Genomic DNA, 24,610 nt, shown 5'->3' on the forward strand with positions numbered 1-24,610 from the left:
AATTACATATGAAAAATAAAATACATTTAAAATATTTATATACCTTCAAAAGAATTTTTAAAAACCCACTGAATGGTACACTTAAAAATGGTTAAGATGGCCAATTTTTAAAAAGATGTTATTTATTTGAGAGAGAGTGAGAGAAAGCCAGCCTGAGGGGGGTGGGCATAGGGAGAGGGAGAAGCAGGCTCCCTGCTGAGAGGGAGCCCCACACGGGGCCCGATCCCGGGACCCTGAGATCATGACCTGAGCCAAAGGCAGATGCTTAACTGACTGAGCCACCCAGGGACCCCTAAGATGGCCAATTCTATGTTATACATGTATTTCACTACAATGAAAAATAGCAATAATTCAAAGGAAATGAAATCACTACCTCAAAAAGATAACTGCACCCCCATGTTCATTGCAGCATTATTTACATAGGCAAGACACAGAAACAACCTAAGTGTCCATCAAAGGATGAATGGATGATGAAAATGTGACACACACACACGCACAGATTGTTATTCACCCATAAAAAGAAAAAAAATCATGCTGTTTGTGACAACATGGATGGATACTGAGGGCATCGTGCTAAATGAAATGAGTCACACAGAGAAAGACAAATACTGTATGATCTCACTGACATGTGGAATCTTTAAAACAAAACAAAACAACCTGAACTTACCGATACAGAAAACAGATCAATGGTTGCCAGAGCTGAGGGGTAGGGGTGGGGATGGAGGATGCGGGAAAGGGGATTAAAGACTGAAGCTTCCAGATATAAGGTCCGTGGATGTACAGCATGACGACCATAATTAACAATGCGTATCGCATATTCGAAAGTTGTTGAGACGGTAAATTTTAAAAGCTGTCGTCACAAGACAAAAAATTGTCACTATGTGAGGTGATGTATGTTAACGAACTTATTGTGATTTGCGATATATACATGTATCAAGTCACTATGTTACACACCTTAGACTAATACAAGGTTGTATGTCAATGACACCTCAGTGTCATTGGGAAAAACACAATATTGAACCAATAGTATTAAACCAAATATAAAACCAATATTAAACCAATAAAATAAAAGAATAAAGACACAGATCTTTTCCCCTTTTTGAATGTTAGGCACTTTTGGGCAAGGGAAAATGAACAAAAGGCAAGGCATCCGCTGCTAATGAGTCATTTTCAGGAATAATGTTCTGAGATTCTTGATGCTTTCCACAAGCTATTTTTTTTTATGCTAAGTACATCAACACCCTGAATTTATATATTCTGTTTCTTCCAATTGCACTATGACGGAATGTGCTTCCTCAACTCCCCCACCCCCTCCCCGGTGCCCCGGATTCAACATATCCTTTAGGATCTTCATCTGCAAACTTCATGGGCCCCCACATTAGCCCTGACATCACCAGATCAGAAGGTCCTTGAGTCAGCAGTTGTATCTGGATGTACTTTTCCCCTGTGAAGTACATACTCTCTCATCAAAGATGTCTTTTCAAAGGGAAATGATTCTTTTTTTTTTTTTAAAGATTTTATTTATTTATTTGACAGAGATAGAGACAGCCAGTGAGAGAGGGAACACAAGCAGGGGGAGTGGGAGAGGAAGAAGCAGGCTCATAGCGGAAGAGCCTGATGTGGGGCTTGATCCCAGATCACCGGGATCACGCCCTGAGCTGAAGGCAGACGCCCAACCGCTGTGCCACCCAGGCGCCCCTCAAAGGGAAATGATTCTTAATCAGACATGACTTTTAGATAGAGGATAAAAATGAAAACCCGGCACCCTTTTTGGATCTCTTTTTTTGAAACTCTCTTGTTAATTTAAAAGGTAGTTAAAAGAAACCTAGAATACTGAAAGGGTTAAGTCTTGGAAAACTTGACTTTTCCAAAAGGGGAAATTTCTTGAAGGAAAGTAAAGCATTGAGAGACATTGGTGGGGACACACCAAGAAGTAGCCTTCCCACCCAACCAGCTCAGGACGGACAGCTCCTCGAACTTCTAATGAGTGCAATTTGCTCCAACGCAAGGAAACCTCCCAGAGACAGCCAGAGCTCTCTTGCCCGCACACCTCCAATTCCTCGGGAAGGAACAGCTCAAGTTGGTTTGCTCACGGCATGGTGAAAATGAATTACAGGATATCAAACAAGGAAGTTGTAAAGATATATTTATGGGAACAATGACAAGGCAAATACTTTGCTCTCAGGAAAGTTTAAGATTCTCTTTCTGGTTTTTGTTAAGATGCAATCACTTCATAGAAACCTTCAAGAGAACCACAAGTTCAATGATCTGACTTCTAAGTGTTCTTTCTAACTCCTGCCCTTTCTGGTTTACAAGCTGACAGCTGTTGTGCTCACTCCGTGAGTTATTTGGAGAATAAACTGATAGGATATCACATAGTGTATACTCTTCCCCATTGAATAATCCATACCCACCATCTACGAATGATTCTACCCTTCCACGTCTTCCCCTCACCTCTCCAATTCCATTTTTCTTCCCATCGTGCTTTCCGGCGTGAGAACTGTGAATTGTATACATGCTTTTTTTTCTCTCAGAGATTTCCCCATTCTGACATTGAAGTTAACTCTTTCCCATAGGTTCTAGACAGATGGCTTCAATTCAAAGTCCACTTCTGCTTTTCTGTGCTCAGATGATCTTGGGCAAGTATGAACCCCTCTGGGCCTCCATCTCTCCACTGGCAAACGAAGAAAATAATACCACCCGACTTCTAAGGTCGTCAGTGAATTATAGAAGTTAAAGCACTGAATGTTTTCATAAATTCTGTCACATAGGAAATTTTCAGCAAATTGGTTGTCATGAAAAGCCAAATGCATACAATCATAAAATGTAAAGAGTTTCCACCATGCGACCAATGTCACCTGCACCCATGTGTTACAGCCTTTGTCTTATTTTGCCGGAAAGGGACAATAAGGGTAGGAAAGTAAAATGGAGCCCGAAGCAATCTATTCGCACAGTGCCCTCCATAAAGCCCTGTAGACTTGTTCCAACCTGCCTCTCACCTTTCTACCTTTCAGTGTTAACAAGGAAACAATAATTGTGGATTTATAATATTCAAAAATGAAAACTTGAGGGGTGCCTGGGTGGCTCAATTAAGCGTGGGACTCTTGATTTTGGCTCAGGTCATGATTTCAGGGCCGTGGGATCGAGCCCTGCATGGAGCCTGCTTGAGATTTTTCTCTCTCTCTCTCCCTCTCCCTCTGCGCCCCCTGCTCCCACACTCTTTCTCTAGAAAGAAAACACTTTAGCCCTAAGAACCAAGACACTATCCCTGCCTTGCAGGTCATCCTGAATGCAGTATAAGGAAGGAGGTCTGCCACCCCACCCCTCACAACAGCACAGAGTCCCCAGAGCACTGTACTATGTCCCTACGGACAGATGGCAACCCCGTGCGCAGTGCAGAAAAGGTGATTCTATGAGACCACGTGTGCAGGTGGGACAGGACTCTCTGACAGTGACTGTCCTGACTTCTCGCAGGAGGGGGCACTGGCAGATGGACGGAAAGCCGTGGTACCAGCGGAGGCCAGATTACCCTTGCAGATCAGTACCAGGTGCAGCGCCCAGAGCTGCGGCTGCGGCGGGGGGACAGGACGCATGCCCTAGCAGCCCGCCGGTGGCCCAGGGGACACCTTTTTGTGAAAATAAGCATCACGCAAGATCAGCCCGCTTCTGGCGGGGGAAAAAAGTTAAAGGGGTACTCCTAGGCAGAACAAAAAGTCCTCCTGGAGTAACTTCCTTTGTGCGGCCGCAAAGAAACAACAGTGGCAGAGAGGGGGCGCCTGGGTGGCTCAGTCGCTTAAGCGTCTGCCTTCAGCTCTGTCATCATCTCGGGTTCCTGGGATCCAGTCCTGGGTGGGGCTCCTTGCTCAGCAGGAAGCTTGCTTCTCCTTCTCCCACTGCCTCCGCTCCCCCTGCTTGTGTGGACTCTCTCTCTCTGACAAATAAACAAAATCTTGAAAAAAAAAATAGTGGTGGAGAGAGCAGGACCAGCGCAGTGTTAGCCTGTAATGATGACGGCCACGGCGGCTGCCACGGAAGGCCTGCTGGTCAGTGCGCATCGGCTTGTGGAATCCTCACAATAACCCTAGGAGGAGAGTACGATAACTAGTACAAATCTGAAGTACAAGAAATATTTTTAAAATATTAAATTTTGTCTCCACGGACAAACAGTTCCCGTGCCTTCCTGAAAGAGACCTCGGGATGAACAGGCATCCACAAGTTAGAATGAAACAAGTCGGGTTTCTTCAAACACTTGGCACAGTAAGAACATATCGAGCAGACTCCACAGGAGTCACCATAGAAGTTAATTTGCTCCACTGGGGCTATGTTTTGGCTCCGTAATGAATGAGCTGAGTAAGCCTGAGCAAATAATTTCACCCCCATTACCCACATCCTCACCTGCCAGAGGAAGAGATCAGATGCCGCTCTGTGAATTGGTAAACACACACGCTCATACACTCAAATATTCTCACACTCTTTTTTTTTAAAGATTTTATTTATTTATTTGAGAGAGAGAGAGAGCGCGCGCGCTCAAGCGGGGGGAGGGGCAGAGGGAGAAGGACAAACAGACTCCGAGCTGAGCATGGAGCCCAGTTGGGCTCCATCTCAGGACCCTGAGATCATGACCTGAGCCGAAATCCAGAGTCAGAGGCTCAACCGACCGAGGCACCCAGGTGCCCCAAATATTCTCATGCTCTTAATGAAACTATTACAATGACTGAAGTCGATCTTGCAACCCATCAACCACGTTAATGAACACGGAGCAATGCGGAGCCCAGAGCACGGAGCTCAACGTCCTTTCTCATAATCCTGCAAACATGCACCCACCTCTCCCCAGTGCCAGGCAGGACTGACTTTCAAATGAGAAAGATTTGTTTCTAAGAAGCAAACTATCCCAACTTTTATAAATGCATCAATTACTTGATACTGGCACAAGCATTCCTCTTGTGTTCTTGCTTCTCTCCACAAGACACACATATTCCATCATCCCCAAGAACACAACCAACCTCAGGACATACCTGGAAATTGGCTACAATGCCCATTCCGATACATCCCACCAATCCAAGAACTAGCGACACCAGGTTAAAAACAGGCGTGCTGAAATAGCTGGTTTGATTTTGCTTCTCTACTATTTTATATCTTGTGTACATTGTGGCTGCACCTGGAAAGGAAAGGTACTTGGATGAAATTTATTATTTGACCTTTTAGAACAAAAACACAGGGAAAGTTCTGCATTGCTTTTTTAAAATATGTATTTCGATTTCCTAATTGCCAGAGTCTCCCACTCACCCACCCGGTCCTTCCTCACCCCATCTTACTCTCTCTTCAGTGTGATGGATACACACACACACACACACACACACACCCCAACCTGTTATCCTTTTCACATAAATGCTACTGTGCATGTGTTCTGCGACTTGCTTTGTTTCACGTAAAGGAAATCACCACGGAGATCGTACCGTGTCGGTGCAAATAAGTCTACTTCGTTGTTTTTAGTGGCCTTATCAGGGTATATATTTCGTCACTCCCCAAATGTTGGAGGTCTACACTGTCTGTGTTTTTCCTGCTACAATGCTCAATGCAGAGCCTTGTACACAGTCCCTGGCACACCTTCAGTGCTTCTGGACGACAGATTCCTAGAAGTAATACTACTGGAGCAAAAACCGTGCACAATTAAAATGCCAACACTGTATTGTAGCATTTTTACTGTCACAGCAGAGTCTGAAAGCAATTCTGCATGCCCTTGCCTTTTTAATTATTGCCAATCCAATGAAAGAGAAATGGCAACCTGTTGGTTTAATTTGCATTTCTCTGGCCATTACTGAGATTGAGCAACTTTCAGTATGTCTGCTGGTCATCTGCATTTCTTCTTCTGAAAATTGCATTTAAATTTCTTCCGATTTTTCTCTCGAGTTTGTCTATTCGTTTTTAATTTGCAGTTGCTTTTCACACATTATGCACATTAACTTCGCTTTTTGTACCTTTCATCACTTAGAAGCTTTAAATTTTTTATCTACTAAATCTGCCAATTTCTTTACTGTTTAGCTTCTGGGTGTTGTGTAAGCTTATCCCTCTGCCCCTCCTCCCACGCTCGCACACACTCTCTCTCAAATAAATCAACCTTTAAAACAAAATTATACACGCCGAGACCGAACCCTAATGTAAACTGTGGACTTTGGGTGATAATGACATGTCAATGTAGGCTCAGCAACTGTAACAAATGTACAGCTCTGGTGGGGGATGACGATAGTGGGGGAGACCCTGGGTGGGGGGCTGGGCATATATGAGAAATCTCTACCTTTTGCTCAATTTTGCTGTGAACCTGAAACTGTCCTGAAAAATAAAGTCTGCTAAAAAATAATGAAAAATTATATACAAACTGTAAACAACACACTTCACTCGAGACTATGAGTTTTTCATTTATTATTAATAATTATTGTGTACTTACCAAGAAATGCAGAGAAGTTTATCATAAATCCAAAAATCCCACTCTCTGGAGGTGTTGTTCCTGTGTCACTGACAAAGAGGAATGTCCACATTATTAAAAAGGAATTCTGCTCAGACCTCGGGGAGGCACGTGACTGGCAATTTTATTATGGTGGTTCTTCTGTGTGTTTGGCCACTTTGAATTATAAAGACTTGGTCTGATTTTATTGTAAAGTGTTTTCATTCTAGCTCTGAAAAATCTAAAACTCATTTTTCTACCATGAGAGATTACATTTAATTTTTTTCCATTGTAGAAAGCTAGGAAATATTTAAAGTGAATGAGAGTGGTGTTTTTCAAATGATCAAGCCCGAAAAACTTGGTGTGTGTTCATTCTCATTAAGAACTGAATGTGACTATTTTGGGGGGAGGGAGTCTAAAATCAAGTTTGAAAAAGCAACTATTTGGATTTTAAATATACATAAACACATCATTTAATTTTTTTTAATAATCTGATTTATCCACAAGAGTTTCCACTGCTGACAACAGGACGGTGGGAAACTGAGCAATAGTATTGATGCCTATCAGAATTTATGGAAGCAATAGGGTATCAAGGATATATTAATTGTGATAAAGTATTTTAACAGGGCATGTTTCTGGTGCGGTCAATCAATTCATTAATTAAATGAGCTGGAAAAAATTAATTAAATGAGCTGGAAAGTAGTGTTTGATGTGTTCTGTGTTCTACTCATTCATACCAAGGTTTACATTTTTACATCGTCCCATAAAGCAGTAGTTTAAAACTGACGGCCAAAGAGTTCTCAACATGAAACAACTCGTACCCGTCTTAAGTGCTTCCCCTTTTCAAAACAGCTCTGAAAGTTCAGTATTGAAACACCGATCATGTTGAAAGGCACACTTCAAATGCTCTGAGGAATTCCACAAGAAGTCCATGTGTGCATAAGTCTTTCAGATTGTGCACACTTAGTATTTGAAGAGTATCAAGAGGTTAAGATTCCCCCTTACAACAAATACTTCCATTTCTATTTCAATCTCAGCGGCACTTGGACCTGTGAGAATCTGGAGGGTTTAGAATTTCACGCGATCATTTCTCCTACAAATAACCATTTTTCTCCCCAAAGGAATGTTGAGGGGGAAAAGGCTGCACAATGTGTGGGATGTCTTTCTGAGCACGACGTGGGTAAGAGGAGGGGACCGGAACCAGTCATGGAAAAAGGTAGAGACAGCTTTTACCCCCCAGGCAGCACTTTGGCCCAAAGATCAGATCTCACATAGAAATCAAGCCTTCTGTTCTTGGCCTCAGGATGTAAAAAGGCAGCTTCCAAGTGAGTCATGCAAGAGTACTTGTGATCACAGGCCTGACAGCACCTGCCACATGCCAGGGGGATTGTTTGCTTATTTGTGGAGAAAGGAAGGAAATGGAAGAGGGAGGATATTTATGGGGATAGGTAAGTAGTTGGAGGGAAGAAGGTGCCCTGATAGGAGATAAGTCGAGCAGACTCTGGAACTACTTGCCCACGGACAGCGAACCAAGACATGTGTCAAGGGCCCAGATGTACAGTCCCCATGACATCAAACATGTGATCTGAAAGCTCAGAATTTCAGGGTGGTACTTTATTCTTGTTTATCTGTACATTTAAAACCACACGGGGTACCTGGGTAGCTCAGCCTAATAAGTGACTTCTGCTCAGGTCATGATCTCAGGGTCCTGGGATTGAGCCCCACCTCCTGAGTGGGGAGTCCGCATCTTCCTCTCCCTGTGCCCCTCACTCTGCTCATGCTGTCCTCTCTCAAATAAATAAATAGAATCTTATAAAATTAAAATAATAAAAAATAAAATAAAAATAAAACCATAAGGCAGAATCAAATCTGCTTTGTAAATAGCCATTCCATATGTATTTGTTGAATGAATATCAGTACTAGAAATGAAAAAAAAAAAACCCGCCAAACTTAGTAAATACCACTTACTAAGCATTTACTACATACCAGACACTGTTAGGTGGTTACCATACATCATTTCATTTTACCCTCACAACCTGGAGGTGAGTCTTATTTCAACCCCATTTTACTAAGGAAGAAAGTGGTATTAGAGAGGTTACATAATTTGTTCAAGGTCATAGGTTATCAAGGAAATGAATCTATATTCCAGTTATTAAACACAACACACCCAAAATGGAGTTGCTTATGCTAAGCCCCATGTCACCAAACTGAGACTTAATTATAGTTTCAGCTCTCCTGGAAATGGAATCTTAAACCAGTCATTCAGGAATCAGCCGATCAGCATTAGTTATGTAATCTGCCTGATAAGACCCCCTGCCCTCAATAGGGAAAGCAGGCTTGCAATAATCAATTGGCTATTTGCCAGGTATAACTTCCTTGTCCCTTCTCCCTTCTGCCTATAAGTCTTTCGTTTTGTACAGTTCCTCAGAGCTCCTTTCTGTCTGCTAGACTGGATACTTCCCAATTCATGAATCCATGAATAAAGCCAGTAAGATCTTTAAAATTTTATTCAGTTAAATTTTGTTGTTAACACAGTCCAGATATCTGACTCCCTGACTTCCCTGTCTCCGGTGTGCCCTACAGCAGGCGAGGAGCGGAGCAGTTAGAATGACTGCAGGTGCGGGCAGAGAATGAACACTGATGTGCTCCAGAGGGAGCCTGATTTGTAGCACAGGCCAATTTCCATGGTGTAAATGCTCCCAACATGTCAAAGTTCAAGCTGCCAAATGTAGGTCGCTGAACATTGAACTGTAAGAAATGTACACACTCGTCTCTCAGAAGCACGCAGCAGCTGGTTCCAGCACGCCGTGGGGATGAACCATGACGGTAATGAAAAGACAGCATCACACCTTTCTTGTATACCAGCAAAGCGTAAGCTAGGCAGGACCTCGTAACTCCTCGAATGCCATAACCGAATTGTAAAACACTTTTGACAAATACTATCATAGTAAGTCTGATTTTCTTTCAGGATTAGAGTCGACAACACCTACCATCAGTGCACGAGCACCGATGGGCCTACATTCCTACACCTGGCACTACAACATAAGCAGTGGCTACACTACAAAAATTTGGGGAAATATTAGTGTCCTGCATTCATAACCAGCCGTTTGATTAAATGTAACCATCTTTAAAATTTTTTTTATTTGACTCCACAAATACCATGAAATTTATCTTCTCATCAACAAAATATTTAAGAGATACCTACTACGTGTTAGATACAATCTGAGTCACAAAGTACCCGATCTATCAGGTAGGGATGTTCAGTGTGTGATTTATTCCCATTAAGTGGCAAAATGGTACCTAACTACATATAGTGAAATTTCACTCAAGAATATTTCTTTCTTTCTAAGATTCTATTTATTTATAGAGAGAGAATGAGCAGTGGGGAGGGGCGGGGGGGGGGAAGCAGACTCCCTGCTGAGCAGGAAGCCCGAAGTGGGGCTCTATCCCAGGACCCAGAGATCATGACCTGAGCTGAAGGCAGACGCTTAGCTAACTGAGCCACGCAGGCACCTCTCACTCAAGAATATTTCAAGAAAATTTTCTAAGCAGCAAATAAAGATGTGACACTTCTAAGAACTTTTAAGAATAAAAAAAAAAAATTAAACTATTTGAGACTAATCCCAAATAAAAAGATTTTGCACAGCAAGGGAAACCATCAATAAACAACCTACTGAATGGGAGAAGATATTTGCAAATGATATATCCCATAAGGGGTTAATATTCCAAAATATATAAAGAACTTATATAACTCAACACCAAAAAATAATAATAATCTAATTAAAAATAAGCAGAGGACTTGAATAGACATTTTTCCAAAGAATGGCCAACAGACACATGGAAAGATGTTCAACATCACTCATCATCAGGGAAATGCAAATCAAAACCACAATGAGATATAACCTCACACCTGTCAGAATGACTAGAATTAAAAGACAAGAAATAACAAGTGTTGGTGAGAATGTGGAAAAAAGGGAAGCCTCTTACACTGTTGGTGGGAACGTAAACTGGTGCAGCCCCTGTGGAAAACAATATGGAGGTTCCTCAAAAACTTAAAAATAGAACTACCATACAATCCAGTTATATCATTACTGGGCACTTACCTAAAGAAAACTAAAACACTAATTCGAAAAAATATATGCGCCCCATGTTTGTTACCGCATTATTTACAATAGCCAAGACATTGAAGCAACCCAAGTGTCCATGGATTAGATAAACAAGATATGGGCTACACACACACACACACACACACGCGCGCGCGCGCGCACACACACACACACACACACACTGGAAGATTACTCAGTCATAAAAAAGAATGAGATCTTGTCATTTGCAACAACAAAGATGGACCTAGAAGGTATAATGCTAAGTGACACAAATAAAACATAGAAAGACAAACACCATATGATTTCATTCATATGCGGAATTTAAAAAACAAAGTAAATGAACAAAGAAAAGAGACAAACCAAACCAAACCAAAAAACCAGACTCCTAACTACAGAGAACAAACTGGTGGTTGCCAGGGGGAGGTGGGTGGGGGAATGGGTGAAACAGATCAAGAGCACACTTATCATGATGAGCGCTGACTAATGTATAGAACTGTTGAATCACTATATTGCACATCTGAAACCGACATGACACTGTATGTTAATTATGCTTTAATTTAAAAAAAAAAGAATAGTAGTGGTTGCCCATTATCACCAATAAAAATGAAAGGCTCTTTTACCTTAAAATGTTCTTTTAAGTCTTTCAGTCTCTGAGCTAATATGTTACATCATTAATAAATATCACATCACATCTTCTGCCTGACATTGGAATCCAGATGAACATAACGCCCAGGGGGTACCAAGAGAAACTGTGGGTAGACTCTTTTCATTTTTATTTTTTTAAGTTCACACTAAATGATCTCACTGCACAAAGGCTGAGGGAGCAGTATTTGGTTGGCGTAGCTATATTTGGGTGCTGATTCAGGAAACTGGAGAATGAATAAGTGAATTGGTGAAACCGATTGCCTCCCAACCTTGCAAAATAGTCTGCCCACCCAACTCCCACCACATGATTCTGTACCGTGTGGCTGAAGCAACATGGTTCTGGTCCTGCCCCATCCCAGCTACCTCCTCACTTGCCTCCTGGTAAATAACGCACTTCCTGGAAACTGCAACGGGAATAGAAAGTAATTGTTCATTTGCTTGTGACTTAGAAGCTGTTGAGGCTGTTTGTAGACAGTTGTTTCTAGGGTAGGATTGTGTCTAGGAAATCAACTTACATCTACGTTTCCTTTATTTACATCTCTACCAATTAAGTTCACCGTGGAAAATTCCAAGTTGTCTAACATCCTTCTCCAAACTAATTTATGAATTTACACCAGTGCATAATCATTTGATGCTCAAAGGAATGAAAACAATGCAAAGAAGACCTACATGATAATATAAGCTTGATGGAGTGCTCTTCTCTAAATCACTGGATACAAGAAATTCCGTCATTCCAAAGCCTGGAGTCATGGTTTATGGGGGAAGGGGGGACTGACAAGCTGACAATATGCAAAATTATCTGCTTGCCCAGGCTGAGGTTTATTAGATTCCAGGCCCATTGCTTGGAAAAATTAATCAGGACTTAAAACCTGAAGACACTGAATGCACCAATAAAGGAGACTGTTACTTCCTTTATCTTCACAATATTTAAATATAATATTTGAAAGGAAGAAGTAGGATGATAAAAAGTCATTACATTTTACTAGGTACTTTTAATTATTAGGGCTAACTTTTTGGCAGCTTCATTTGCTGATGATTGCCCCGAAGTGGGAAGCACCATATAGCTCTATCAACCATTTTCAAACTAAAAAGAATTTCCTACTTATAAATACAAGCAACTCACTCTATTCTCACCCCACCCACATGCAAATTGCCCCCCTTTCTAGCGTCAGTCCAAGTTCCCTCTTTCTTCACACACACACACACACACACACACACACACAAATTGGTGGGGGTGGGGTGGGCAGAAGGAGCCAGAGAGACAGAATCTCAAGCAGCCTCCACACCCAGCAGGGAGCCCTGTGCCACCGGGCTAGGTCCCACAACCCTGAGGTCATGACCTTAGCCAAAATCAAGAGTCCAACGCCTGAGCCACTCAGGTGTCCCACAAAAATTTTTTTTTAATTGTTAAGTGTCAGGAACTATGCCAGGTGATGGGGATACAAAGATGAAAAAATAACTCACTAACCTTCAAGAAGCTTAGTATCTAATATGAATCAAGGATTCGTTGATTCAATTCATAGTTACTGATTGCCTTCAACCTAACGGGCGACTTTGCAGGCATGGTGAATGTGGTGACAAATAAAACAGAAAACTCCCCTCCTGCATGAAACTTACAGACTGTGGAGGGCAATAAAAAGAGTCTAGGGTGATGAATGCTGTGAAGAAAGTTGGATCCAGGACTCAAAGAGAGGTGAGCCGCCTCCTTGAGACGGGGTACTCTGGGAAGGGGACTTGAACAGAGATCTGGATGAAGTGGAATATTTGGGCCAGGAAATTTACAAGCAGAGGATCAGCAAAGTCAAAGGCCTTACGGTGGCAATGTATGAGAGGAACTGCAAGGAAGCAGGTGTGACTGGAGAGGAGTGAGCACGAGTGCGTGTGTGCTTATGGGGGAGGAAGTCGCGGGGAGCCCCGGGGTCATGGTAAGGACTCTGAATGTTATTCTAAGATGATGGGAAGCTGTTGAGGGCTAAGCGCTGGGAAGTGATATGAAGCTGATTGATATTCTTCAAGAATGTTGTGAAAAGGCTGTAGAGAGGCAAGCATGGACCAATGAGATCCGTTAGGAAGCTATTTCAGTAGTTTGTCAAGAGATGACAGCGGCTGGGGCCTGGGTGGTAATGAAGCCGGAGGTGATAAGAGCTCAGATTTGGGAAGTTTTCTGAGAGGGGTCTCTAGAAACCATCCCTGCTTGGACTATTGCTGCTAATATTACAAAAGAAATTGTACAATTAACATTTCCTCAGCACTTACACTCGGCCAGGCACATCTTACTTGGTCTGCACAACTTTGTAAGGCAAGTACTTATTACGCCCATCTTCACGATGAGGGAACAGTCTTAGAAGAGTAATTCGCTCAAGGTCACGCAGATAGTACACGGGAAAGCCAAGCCACGCACCTAGAGCTGTCTGATTTCAATGGACACAACTTAGGAACTTTCCCTTGCTGTGCTATTTTAGTTTCTTTCTATGAAAACTTATCATTTCCATGTGAGTTTGTAGTGATATGTAACCACAGCCAGGACCACATCCGCTGATGTCCTTGGCAAGAACCGCGTCTACAACGCAGGTACCTGAGGGGCTGACACGCGGTTCCTGTCAGGTAAGGAGGACTGTTGAGTAGAACATTCTTTTTTTAAGTTGAAATTGAGACTTATATTTAAAAACTGGTAGCCTTGCAGCAGTCAGACTTTTGAGCACTACTCTACCGTCTTTTTAGAAGTAGGAGTAACAGAAGAAAACATTCCCAATTTTATTTTTCCTGAAAAAAAAAGAATTTTATGCAATCCGATGACAATGGAAAATTTAAACAGAGAAGAAATTACACACATTTAAAGTTGACTCAGAAGCCAAACAATAGGTGATGCATGCATCACCTCAATTAATTTTTGAGCTGTGAAAGTTTGGGACCTTCAATTTTCTTATTATGCTTTTCTCGGGATTAAGTAATTTGGATAATGTTTTTTTGAAGAAAATGTGAAGCTCTAAATTATCATTTCAAGGATAGTTTTCTAGCTGAAAGTTTTCAATGGCAAGCCCACCTTTTCATCCTCTGACACCATGGCTGAGAGATACTAGGAAGTAATTATCGCCGCACTATAAAGACTGAAGCGTCACTAACATCATGTCAGAATATGTGACTTTCTACACACAGAACTTATTATCTGATTATTTATTACCCTGGACCCCACTGCTTTTTGGTTGTTTGCTTGTTTGTTTGTTTTTAATGTTAGGTAGTTAACATACAGTGCAATATGATTGGCTTCTGGAGAAGAATTCAGTGGTTCATCCCTTACATACAACACCCAGTGCTCATCACAGCAAGTGCCTTCCTTATACCCATCCCCCATGCAGCCCATGCCCCACCCACATCCCTCCATCAACCCTCAGTTTGTTCTCTATCGTTAAGAGTTTCTTACGGCGGGACATTGTCATAATACGGGGGTAACTGATGAATGGCGGGCATGAACACTCTATGTGACATGGTCTTAATGGTATAAAAGATAAAAATGTATATTGTTGTTTATAAATATGCTTACATATATACTTAAATATATCTTACAAGATGAGTAATGAGTATTCTATGGATTGTACTGATGAACCTTGGGCATTTTGCATCCCTGCTCATATATATTAGATATTGTTGAATGATTGTATGTAAATAGAGTCCAAAATTATGTAAGTCAAGCCAATAATATATTTCTAGAAAGTTGAGATTTGAAATATTTATTTTCTGTTTCTGTATTTCTGATTTTTTCACTATGATTATTACTTTTTTATTTTAAAAGCATAAAACACGCCTTCACAAGTTATTGTCCCTGGAAAACTCCATATTGTGTAACCGTACAAACAGAAGTGAAAAAGTATGATCCAAAATGATATGTACAAATAGATAACGGGGATCAAGAGGTACAAACTTCCAGTTACAAAATAAGTCACAGAGACGAAAAGTACAGCATAGGGAATAGAGTCAATAGTATTGTAATAATATTTGGTGACAGATGGGGTACTATGCTTACCCTGATGAACACGAAGTAATGTATAGAATTACTGAATGACTATAATGTACAGCTGAAACTAATATAACACTTCAATAATAAATTAATTAATAAAATAAAATTTTAGAATAATATGTAGGAGTGAACCCAATTTTATAAAAAAATAGGTGAATATAAACATGGAAATGTAGAAGTACATAGACATGTAAAGCTTGTATGAACTTGTAAAGAAATGAGAAATTCCTAGGATTCCTAGAATGTTGGGTTCATGTTTGCTCTTTATTTCTATAATATAGTTCTTTGTTTTCTGAAAAAAAAAAAAGTTTCTTATGGCTTGTTTCCCTCTCTCCTGTTTTTCTTTTCCCCCTTCCCATATGTTCACTTGTTTTCCTTCTTAAATGCCACATATGAGAGAGATCATATGGTATATTTGTCTTCCTCTGACTGACTTCTTTCACTTAGCATAATATACTCTAGCGCCATCCATGTCGTTGCAAATGACAAGACTTCATTCTTTTTGATGGCTGAGTACTATTCCATTCCATATATATACCATATCTTCTTTACCCATTCATCAGTTGATGGACATTTGGGCTCTCTCCATAGTTTGGCTATTGTTGATAACACTGCTATAAATATCCAGACCCCACTCTTATGGTTGAAATGGAGGCAAAAATTGCCTGAAATGCAATGTAGTTAGTAATAAAAAAAAAAAGCTGGTTTAGGCAGAAGTCATCACAAATTATGGTGGCTCAGTCGTTGAGTGTCTGCCTTCAGCTCAGGTCATGATCCCAGGGTCCAGAGCCCCGCATCTGGCTCCCTGCTCAGTGGGAAGCCTGCTTCTCCCTCTCTGACTCCCCCTGCTTGTGTTCCCTCTCTCGCTGTCTCTCTCTGTCAAATAAATAAAATCTTTAAAAAAATTATGTGGATACAAAAAAAATTATGTGGATACATACACACGACAAGCAAATAAATGTCCGCACATTCATTTGCCTACCTGTTGACATGGCTGAGACCATTATGTGAGCACCAGTCCACCGTGTGTCTCCCTGGCATATAAACCACATCTACTCCGAATGATGTCATTTCTAGTTTTTGGTTCTTTAAAGTAGAAGGAAATCTTAAAGATGCTTTTGAAGCAATTTAAGTGCAGAATCCTTCTAGTTTTTTTAAATCACTTTTTGTAAGTCTTTCCATTTGTCATAAATACGACTAAATAGACCGCAATTTTTTGACAACTTGTCTCTTTTGAATCTTCCCAAAGCATTCAACAGAATTTTCTTGAAAATTACAATTCTTTTTTTGCATTCACAGACCAACAGTTTATGTACAGTGAGTTAAATCACGTAATTACAATAAATAAAATACAACTGGCATAAATGCATTTGGGAACAAACACAGCTGGCATTGGATAAGCATACAAAGAAACAGGTGAGAGAAGCCGACAAGCACCCCAGAGAGTGACCAGTGTTGGGAGAGGCTTTCAGAGACCACTGGCTTCAGTCCCTGTATTTTTCAGAGAATGAGGTTACCAGTTAACCCAGCAAGTTGACTGAGGTTGATTAAGAAAACTTCCACTATACTGGCACCTGACTGGCTCAGTGGATACAGCGTGCAACTTTTGATCTTGGGGTTGTGAGTTCAAGTCCCACGCTGGGGGTAGAGATTACTTAAAAAATAAAATTAAAAAGAAACCTTCTGCTATAATCACAAATAAACCAATTACTTATAAAATTAGCCCTCAAACAAATGTCCTTTCCTACTTAATCCTAGCATCTATCCAGACCAATATGGACTGGTCCCTTGATGATACTATTAGCAAATGCTTACGGAGAACTTATGTTCTTGCGCCAGGGTGTCAATGAGTTCTAAGTGAGTTCACATGTTAATTCATAAGGGATGTGCTATTACTAACCCATAGAAAAGCAGAGAGAAATCAAGCAACCTGTCCCAGGTCCTACAGCGAGGGCACACAGTGGAGTTGTATTCTAACCAAAGTTGCCTGCTCCAAAGCTGTTCCTCTATCCGATAATGTAAGTCAAACTGACCACACAGTGAGGCTGCAAATCTTGTAAAACACGGAGAATTTCATGAAGTTGACAGAAATGGTGTTGGAGAACAGGAGGAATGGCAGCCCAAGCCAAACAACAGTGAGCACGGGCAGAATCAGTCAACAACTGAAGGGAGACGAGCAAAACGGGCATAATGAAAGCAGGCCCATCTGGCATAAATTATCTCAGCATTCAGCCACTATTTCCTAAGCACCTACTACGTGTCTGGCACTTCCATAAATGCAAGGGATGCAGCAGGGAGCAAAACCTAAATCTCTACCCTCATGAAACTCATATTCTGTGCGAGAAACAGACAATAATCAAGATCAGTATCCTTACACACAGACTGGGATAGGCCGGTGATGGGTAGTAAAGAGGGCACGTATTGCATGGTGCACTGGGTGTTATACGCAACTAATGAATCACACGGAACATTGCATCAAAAACTAAGGATATACTGTATGGTGACTAACATAACATAATAAAAAATTATTATAAAAAAATATCCTTACACACAGATTAAGAATGGTCATTGGAAAAAGTGAAGTCATAAAACATGTCTGTGAAAATGAGCCTCTTCATATCTCCCTTCACAAGACAAATGTGAAATCAAGGACTTCACATAATCATAAAACTGTCTTGGAAAAAGTATATACCCTTCCCTTAAAAAAATCCACACCTGAATCATTTTAAGATTTTTGTTTATGATAAGAATTTTGTCTTTTCATTTTGCTTTGTTCATTACAAGATGTGTTCATTATAATGAATTTTGTTCATTATTAGAACTAGCACCTAACTGTGATTATAATCTAAATTTTATGATAGGTTTTTTTTTTTTAAGATTTTATTTATTTATTTGACAGAGATAGAGACAGCCAGCGAGAGAGGGAACACAAGCAGGGGAGTGGGAGAGGAAGAAGCAGGCTCCCAGCGGAGGAGCCTGATGTGGGGCTCGATCCCAGAACGCTGGGATCACGCCCTGAGCCGAAGGCAGACACTTAACGACTGAGCCACCCAGGCGCCCCTAAATTTTATGAATGTTAACCAAGTGAAAGATAAAATAATTTCCCTAATTTGTAGATTCATTTTTGGCGTTAAAGACCCAGCCTCCTTTACTTTGTTTACTACGCCATTTTGGTCTCCGTTTTAAGGTGGCTTAATTCTAGGTGACCCAGTTTTCTGCCACCAACCACCGAGCAGGTTTGTGGTCATGAGAAGGAACAACGGGAGTGGCCAAAGACCACAATCTACCCAGCAAACAGTACTTGCACAAAAATGAGACTAGGTTAACAAAAAGCCACCAGGATGCAGAACCGACAAAACTTTAAAAATAAAGGGCCATAGAATATACTGGAAGCATGAGACACAGGCCAAAGAAGAAGATACAAAAGAGAGTGGCTTATCAGCTGGGAGGAGTTGATCAGTAAAGTTGATTCAAGATAGCCTGAGAGATTTGGTCACAGAGGAAATATAAGAAACCATAACGAATTAAGTATGATTGTGCTCGAGAATGTGGGTGTGGCCTTGCAAAAATTCAAACTAATCCTTTGAGGTTGACTTTTATTCGTCCTTCGTTTTGACAACCTTAAGGGCATTAATGGTTTCCTAATACAGAAACATTGCACTATACTCTTCCAGCTTGTTAAATTTAGTAGCTGCTTGAATTGCATGTTTCTAATTTAATTCTTGATAGGGAATCAGTCTGTGTGACTAAAGAATAAATATGTAGAACAAGGCATGCCCGGCTCAGCAATGCCGCCTTTGGGAGAGACTGGGCAGAAGACACATGGGATCTTTCTGCATTATTGTTTTATTACTGCATGCAAATCTACAATTACCTCAAAATAAAAAGACTAATTTAAAAAAGTATGGCACAGGGATGCCTGGATGGCTCAGCTGGTTAAGCGACTGCCTTCGGCTTAGGTCAGGATCCCAGGACTTCTCCCTCAACTGGCTCCTTGCTGAGTGGGGAGCCTGCTTCTCCCTCTGCCCGCTACTCCCCCTGCTTGTGCTCTCTCTCTCTCTCTCTCTAATAAATAACTAAATAAAATCTTTTAAAAAATAATTAATTAAAAAAATAAAAATAAAAAAGTACAGCACAAGGTCTTATTCCCACCCTCTTTTCCACCTGCTGAAGTCTCACTGACCATGACCTCCTCCCTCCATCACACACAAACCACTTTTATTAGTTTCTTTATGCAAGCAAATACAAGTATACACTATTACCCCCTACACCCTCTATCTCCCCTCACCCCCACCCCATTAATGGTAGCATATTTTGCTCTGCATCTTGCTTTTTTCCATGTAACAATGTATTGGAGATTTTTCCATACTAATGTATTAATTTAAAAAGAGTATTCTATGTAGACAGAGCTTTCCTTTGACATATTCTTTGAATAAACCAATTTATTTAGTCAGTCCTCTCTGATGGAAATCTGCATTGCTTCCAGCCTTTTGTTAGTAAAAGCAATACTGTAAGTAATCTTGCAGATACATGTTTGTCATTTTGATACATGCCAACGTCCCTCCATAGAGACTGAATCTATTTACATTCCCACGAGCAACATATGAAAGCCTGTTTCCCCAAAGTCTCACCAATAGAGTGTGTTATCAAAATTTAGGTTCCTGCCGATCCAATGATGAAAAATGGCATCAGTGAGTTTTAATTTGAATTTTTATTCCATTCATGAAGTTGAGCATCTTTCCACAGGTCTAAGAGCTGTGGAACTGAATAAATTTGCCCATTTATTCAATATGCTGCAGGATGACAATGTTACAAGAAGATATGTGATGAGGAAGCTGAGTTTGAATGTCATATTGGAAAGAAGTCCTCCCAGGATTATGGTTCTTATTTAAAATGCAATGGCTCTTATTTAAAGTGTTCACGTTTTGGGGGCACCGGGGTGGTTTAGTCAGCTAAGTGACCGACTCTTGATTTTGGCCCATGTCACAGTCTCAGGTCCAAGGATTGAGCACCGCAGAGGAGGTCTCCCTGCTCAGCAGGGAGTCTGCTTGAGGATTTTCGTTCTCCCTCTGCCCCTCCCCCCACTTCCGTGTGTAGGGGGGGCGCGTGCACTCTCTTTCTCTCTCAAATAAATAAATTTTTAAAAAATAAAGTGTTCAACATTCTTAAAAAATAAATAAATAAGGTGTTTAACATTAAGAAATGCCAGAACATCAGACTGGTTTAACAATGTCATCACGTAAAAACGAAGCATCCTGAATACATCCAAATCATTGATCAATGACCAGTGATCTTATCAAGCCTTCCCTAAAGGTATGTGGCCCTAGGGGGAAGAGTAACTGTATCAAAAATGAGTGCCCAAGAAATATTAATTCAACAAATATTGAAAGCCCTCATGGATCTTACATTCCAGTGAAGGAAGACAGATAAAGTATATAGTTTGTTAGAAGATGATAGCTGCTCTGGTGAATAACAAGACTAGATATGGGGGACCAGGAGCGCTAGCGTGCAGTTTTAAATAGGGCAATCGGCCTCACCAATATTGGAACAGAGGAGGTGAGGGGAAAGCCTGACAATTTCTGGAGGAAGAGCATTCTGGCAGAGGAAGAGCCAGCGCAGAGGTCATGAGGAGGTGGTGTGCCCGACAGGCTCAAGACACAGGAAGGAGGCCAGGGCAGTAGGAGGGAAGTGGAGGGAGTGGGGGTAAGGGGGACCAGGAGGCACTGACAGCACAGATGAGTTATAGCAGATAAGGTCGAACATTTCAAGGGCCAAATGGATAAATCTGGCATTACTCCCATCACTTCCCGGTATCTCATTCTTAATCTAAATCTTGCCTTTGCCTCAATGACTTGGTTTTCTAGGAGGGGCACATACAAGGGAGTGCTCCGGCCAAGGAGGCAGAGAGAGCAGACAGCCTGAAAGCCCCCAGCACCTGAGGGCAAGCAAAACATGTGTTTGCTGTTTGAATGTAGGCTGCTGGCTCCTGGCAACAAGGTGACAATCTCCAGCCTTTTTCTCCCGTAACTTCAGCTTTTCCTAAGGGCTTCCTTTCCTTGAATACCTATTCTTTGGACCATCTGTGATTTGAGCATCTCACAAGTGGTTCATCTTGTCAGCTCACTTCTCCATTTCTGAATGTCTTCCATTTCAACTTCGCCTTGTGGTGTTATTAATCACAACTATATAGGATATCTCCACAAAGATTCAAGCCTTCCTGCCTCTGACACTCTTCCCCGCCTCGCTCCCCCGCCCTGGCCTTTGCCTGCCAGTGAGTATCAAATACTATGGGTTCCTGAACTTTAGATCCAGGACAAACACAGCTATTATTTTCTCAATAAAAAGAATTGTAGGGAGAGAAACTCCCCCCTTTTACACAAGTCTAAGAGCATCTATCAGCTCCAGAATCAAGAGAAGCTAGACAATGCCATGTGAGACTAAGGTGAGCCATGAGAAACCAAGTCCAGGATTCAGCAGGGCACCAGGTCTGATGGGAAAGTCTCCTTGATGCCCGGAACACCCCTTGAGTGGGCAAAACCACCACCGTTAACTGCTTCTCTGAACTATTCTTCACATTGCTCTCCTTGCTTCAAACTCTAGTCTTCTTGCCTCACCTTCGTTTCCCCTTCCTTGCCCACAAACATTACAGAACATTGCTCACCATGCAGCACGGCTGCAGGAGGGAGAAGCCCTACAATCTCTATGATCATACAGTGGTAACAAACCTTGGTTGTCACCAACTTTATTATTTCCTCACCAACCAACGCAGGTCACAGCACTTGGATAAGGATGGATCGTTCTAATGGTTAAGGAACGCCCATTGCCATGGGGCTAGGCACAGAGCTGGAAGCCATTTGAAGAGAATGAAGACGTCCTGGGCGCTGATGAAGTGACCCTCAGGAGAGGTAAAAGCCAAAACTCATGAAAAAAGAAACGGTGTAAGGACAACCCAAGAGATGTCATAAGTTGCTGACGATTTGAGGGCTCTGACTTTGGGGGCGCAGTACCCGGAGGGATCCTGGGCAGCTCCATCCAGGAGAGCTTAAGCCCGCTTCCCAAAGACCTGGAGGTGACACAGCCTTCTTTTGGATTGGACGGATCTGGGTGTGAACTCTGCTTCCACCATTCCTAGCTGTGACATCAGTGTCACACTGATGATATTTCAGCGTCTGCTCATACTTACTTTCCTTGCATGAAAAATAAGCCGGACATCCATCGCGAGGATGTTGGGAAGTGGAAGTGAAATATGTGAGCTGTTTTAGCACACACCTGGATCTGCCTCTTACACACTCAAAAAATGGCATCCATCAGGCCCCATTCTTGTTTCAATACCGCCCAAGAAGCATCTTCCAGGGATTCTGTCCCACGGTCCGTCTGAAGTTCTACTGTCTATCCTGAGCCCCTCCCGACGCCACTGGGTTCAGTGGTCAGTGTTCAGGATAAAGTCAGAACCGCTCGGCTCTGCACCCGCTGCCTCCCTACCCATCCCGGCCGCCAGGAGCGCGCTCCCCTCGCCGCCAGACGTGGGTCTCCCCGCAGGACGCCCCCCAGCGGGTCTGGACCGTTCCCTCCCCGAGGGCAGCTCTGCCCCGCGGCGCCTCCTCCCGGCCCCCGGCCCCGCCGCCCAGCCCGGCCTCACCTGATGTAGGGGAGGAAGGGGTTGACGTGCCCGGAGAGCACCGCCACCACGTAAGAGATGATGAAGGCGGCGGACGACCAGGTCACCAGGAGGAAGGGCACGAAGGCCATTCCCCTCAGGAAGCACAGCATCGCGCGGCCGCCGGGAGGGCGCTACGCTCTGCGGGGCCGGGCGCGGGGCGCGGGAGCCGCGCACGTGCTGGTCCGCAGGCGGCGGCCGGACCCGAGGCTCCGCGACGGCAGGGCAGGCCCGGCCCCGGACGCAGGGAAGCGCGGAAAACTGAGCGAGGCGGCAGGCGGCGAGGCGGGCGGCCGGCCGGGGGTGGGTGGGGCGCGGGCCGCCCGGGCTTGTTGCGAAACCAGTGAAGTCACAAAGCGGCGGCCCCGCGGGCTTGGAGGCGCGCGGCGACCTCCCCGCGGACGCAACGTGGGAGCGGCGGGGACGCGGCGCCGGGCTCCTTTCGCTTTTGGTTCGGACTCGGCGGGGGTCTGCGCGAGCGGGCGGGGGTGCCCGGACCCGTCCCAGCCCGCCCTGCAGTCCTGGCTCTTGCGCAACTCCGGAGAAAAGAACAGCTCCTCCCGGGCCCTCCTTTTCTGGGGGTTTCCGGGGTATGGGGCCTCGTACCCCCAGAGCGGAGGGGCTTCCCTTCCGTGGTCCCACCGCCTGCCCGTCGCGGCTTGAGAGTGTGGCCACCGTGTGGCGACATCCACCCCATCCCGCTGCTGCTGCAGGGGTCCGGACAGAAGTGTATGGGTCTGACGTTCACCAACTCACGGGGCACGGACGTGGCACCCACCTCGATGGTGCCCACGAGAAAACCTAGAGTGTGTAGGAGCCGGTGAGAGTCGTGGTGGGGCTGAGAGGCAGCCCAGCCGGAGTGGCCGCTTGTGCCTCATAGTTCTGCTTTTCACTAGAGCGGACCTGGAGTTATTTCCTAGAAATTAGATTTCCCTTTCTCCTTTCACGGATCAGGGTTCGCCCATGCTGGGAACCATGACGTAAGATGAGTAACGGTAACCTCATCTCAAACACTGCAAAAAGAATTTGTGTTCTGGAGGCGCTTGTGAGCATGGTGATGTTGAGGGATGGGTTATAGATTCTGAGCCCAGGGCATGTGTCGGAAGGCACTGGGTCATCGGTGACCAAACGTGCGTTCATTTCAGTCACATAACCATTTCTTGGGTGCAAATCCTGCTAGGGGAAAGGGTACAAACATTAAATAGCACCTTGGGGCCAGAAGACTGACGTATCAAAATTAAATAAAATTATATGGAATATTAGATAGAAGATAAAAAAGTGAAAGAGTTGGCAGGCGGGGGCCAGTGCCCGGGAAAAGGATCAGGGAAGTTTTCCTGACAGATGATATTAGAGTTTTTGAAAGTAAATGATTGCTAACCAGGCAAAGAAAGGGGAGACTAGCATTCCAGGCCAAGGAAAAAGCAGGAGAAAATGCACAGACCATGGAGATGCTTGTGTTTCTGGAACAAGAAAAAGCACTCAAGTGTAAGGCAGAGAATAGAGAGGTGGGCAAAGAGACCATCCCACAGGAGCCCTGGTAATTATTTTTATTTCACTTTATATTTTTGCTTTTTCATAGGAAATTATAGGAATATGGACAGATATGTATTTCAAGTATATCATTGTGGCTGTGGGGGGAGTGACCACCGTACTGAATACAAATTTAAATTAAGGCTTTTTAAAAATCAGAGGAGCTGCCATCCATGGTGATCCACCTTGCATCTGTACCTTGATTTCTGCATGTG

General features: G+C 43.0%; 1 protein-coding gene across 3 annotated transcripts in view; it reads right to left on the reverse strand.

The window, feature by feature from the left end:
• Window positions 1–23,146, reverse strand: part of DRAM1 (DNA damage regulated autophagy modulator 1) — a 37,511-nt gene extending 14,365 nt beyond the window's left edge. For 2 of the 3 annotated variants that reach the window (XR_008960767.1, XM_057316439.1), the window contains exons 1-3: window positions 22,848–23,140; window positions 6,446–6,513; window positions 5,016–5,158 (exon numbers count right to left, since the gene is read on the reverse strand). Coding sequence is in view for 2 of the 3 variants with exons in the window: in XM_057316439.1 (XP_057172422.1) it covers window positions 5,016–5,158; window positions 6,446–6,513; window positions 22,848–22,978 (342 nt within the window). In the remaining variant the exon portion in view is untranslated. Of the gene's footprint in view, window positions 1–5,015; window positions 5,159–6,445; window positions 6,514–22,847 lie in introns of all 3 variants that reach the window. The other variant, XM_026499802.4, reaches the window with a different exon arrangement.
• Between the last annotated feature and the right edge of the window lie 1,464 nt (window positions 23,147–24,610).

Source organism: Ursus arctos, unplaced genomic scaffold, assembly GCF_023065955.2.
Source record: "Ursus arctos isolate Adak ecotype North America unplaced genomic scaffold, UrsArc2.0 scaffold_21, whole genome shotgun sequence".
Taxonomy (NCBI): Eukaryota; Metazoa; Chordata; class Mammalia; order Carnivora; family Ursidae; genus Ursus; species Ursus arctos.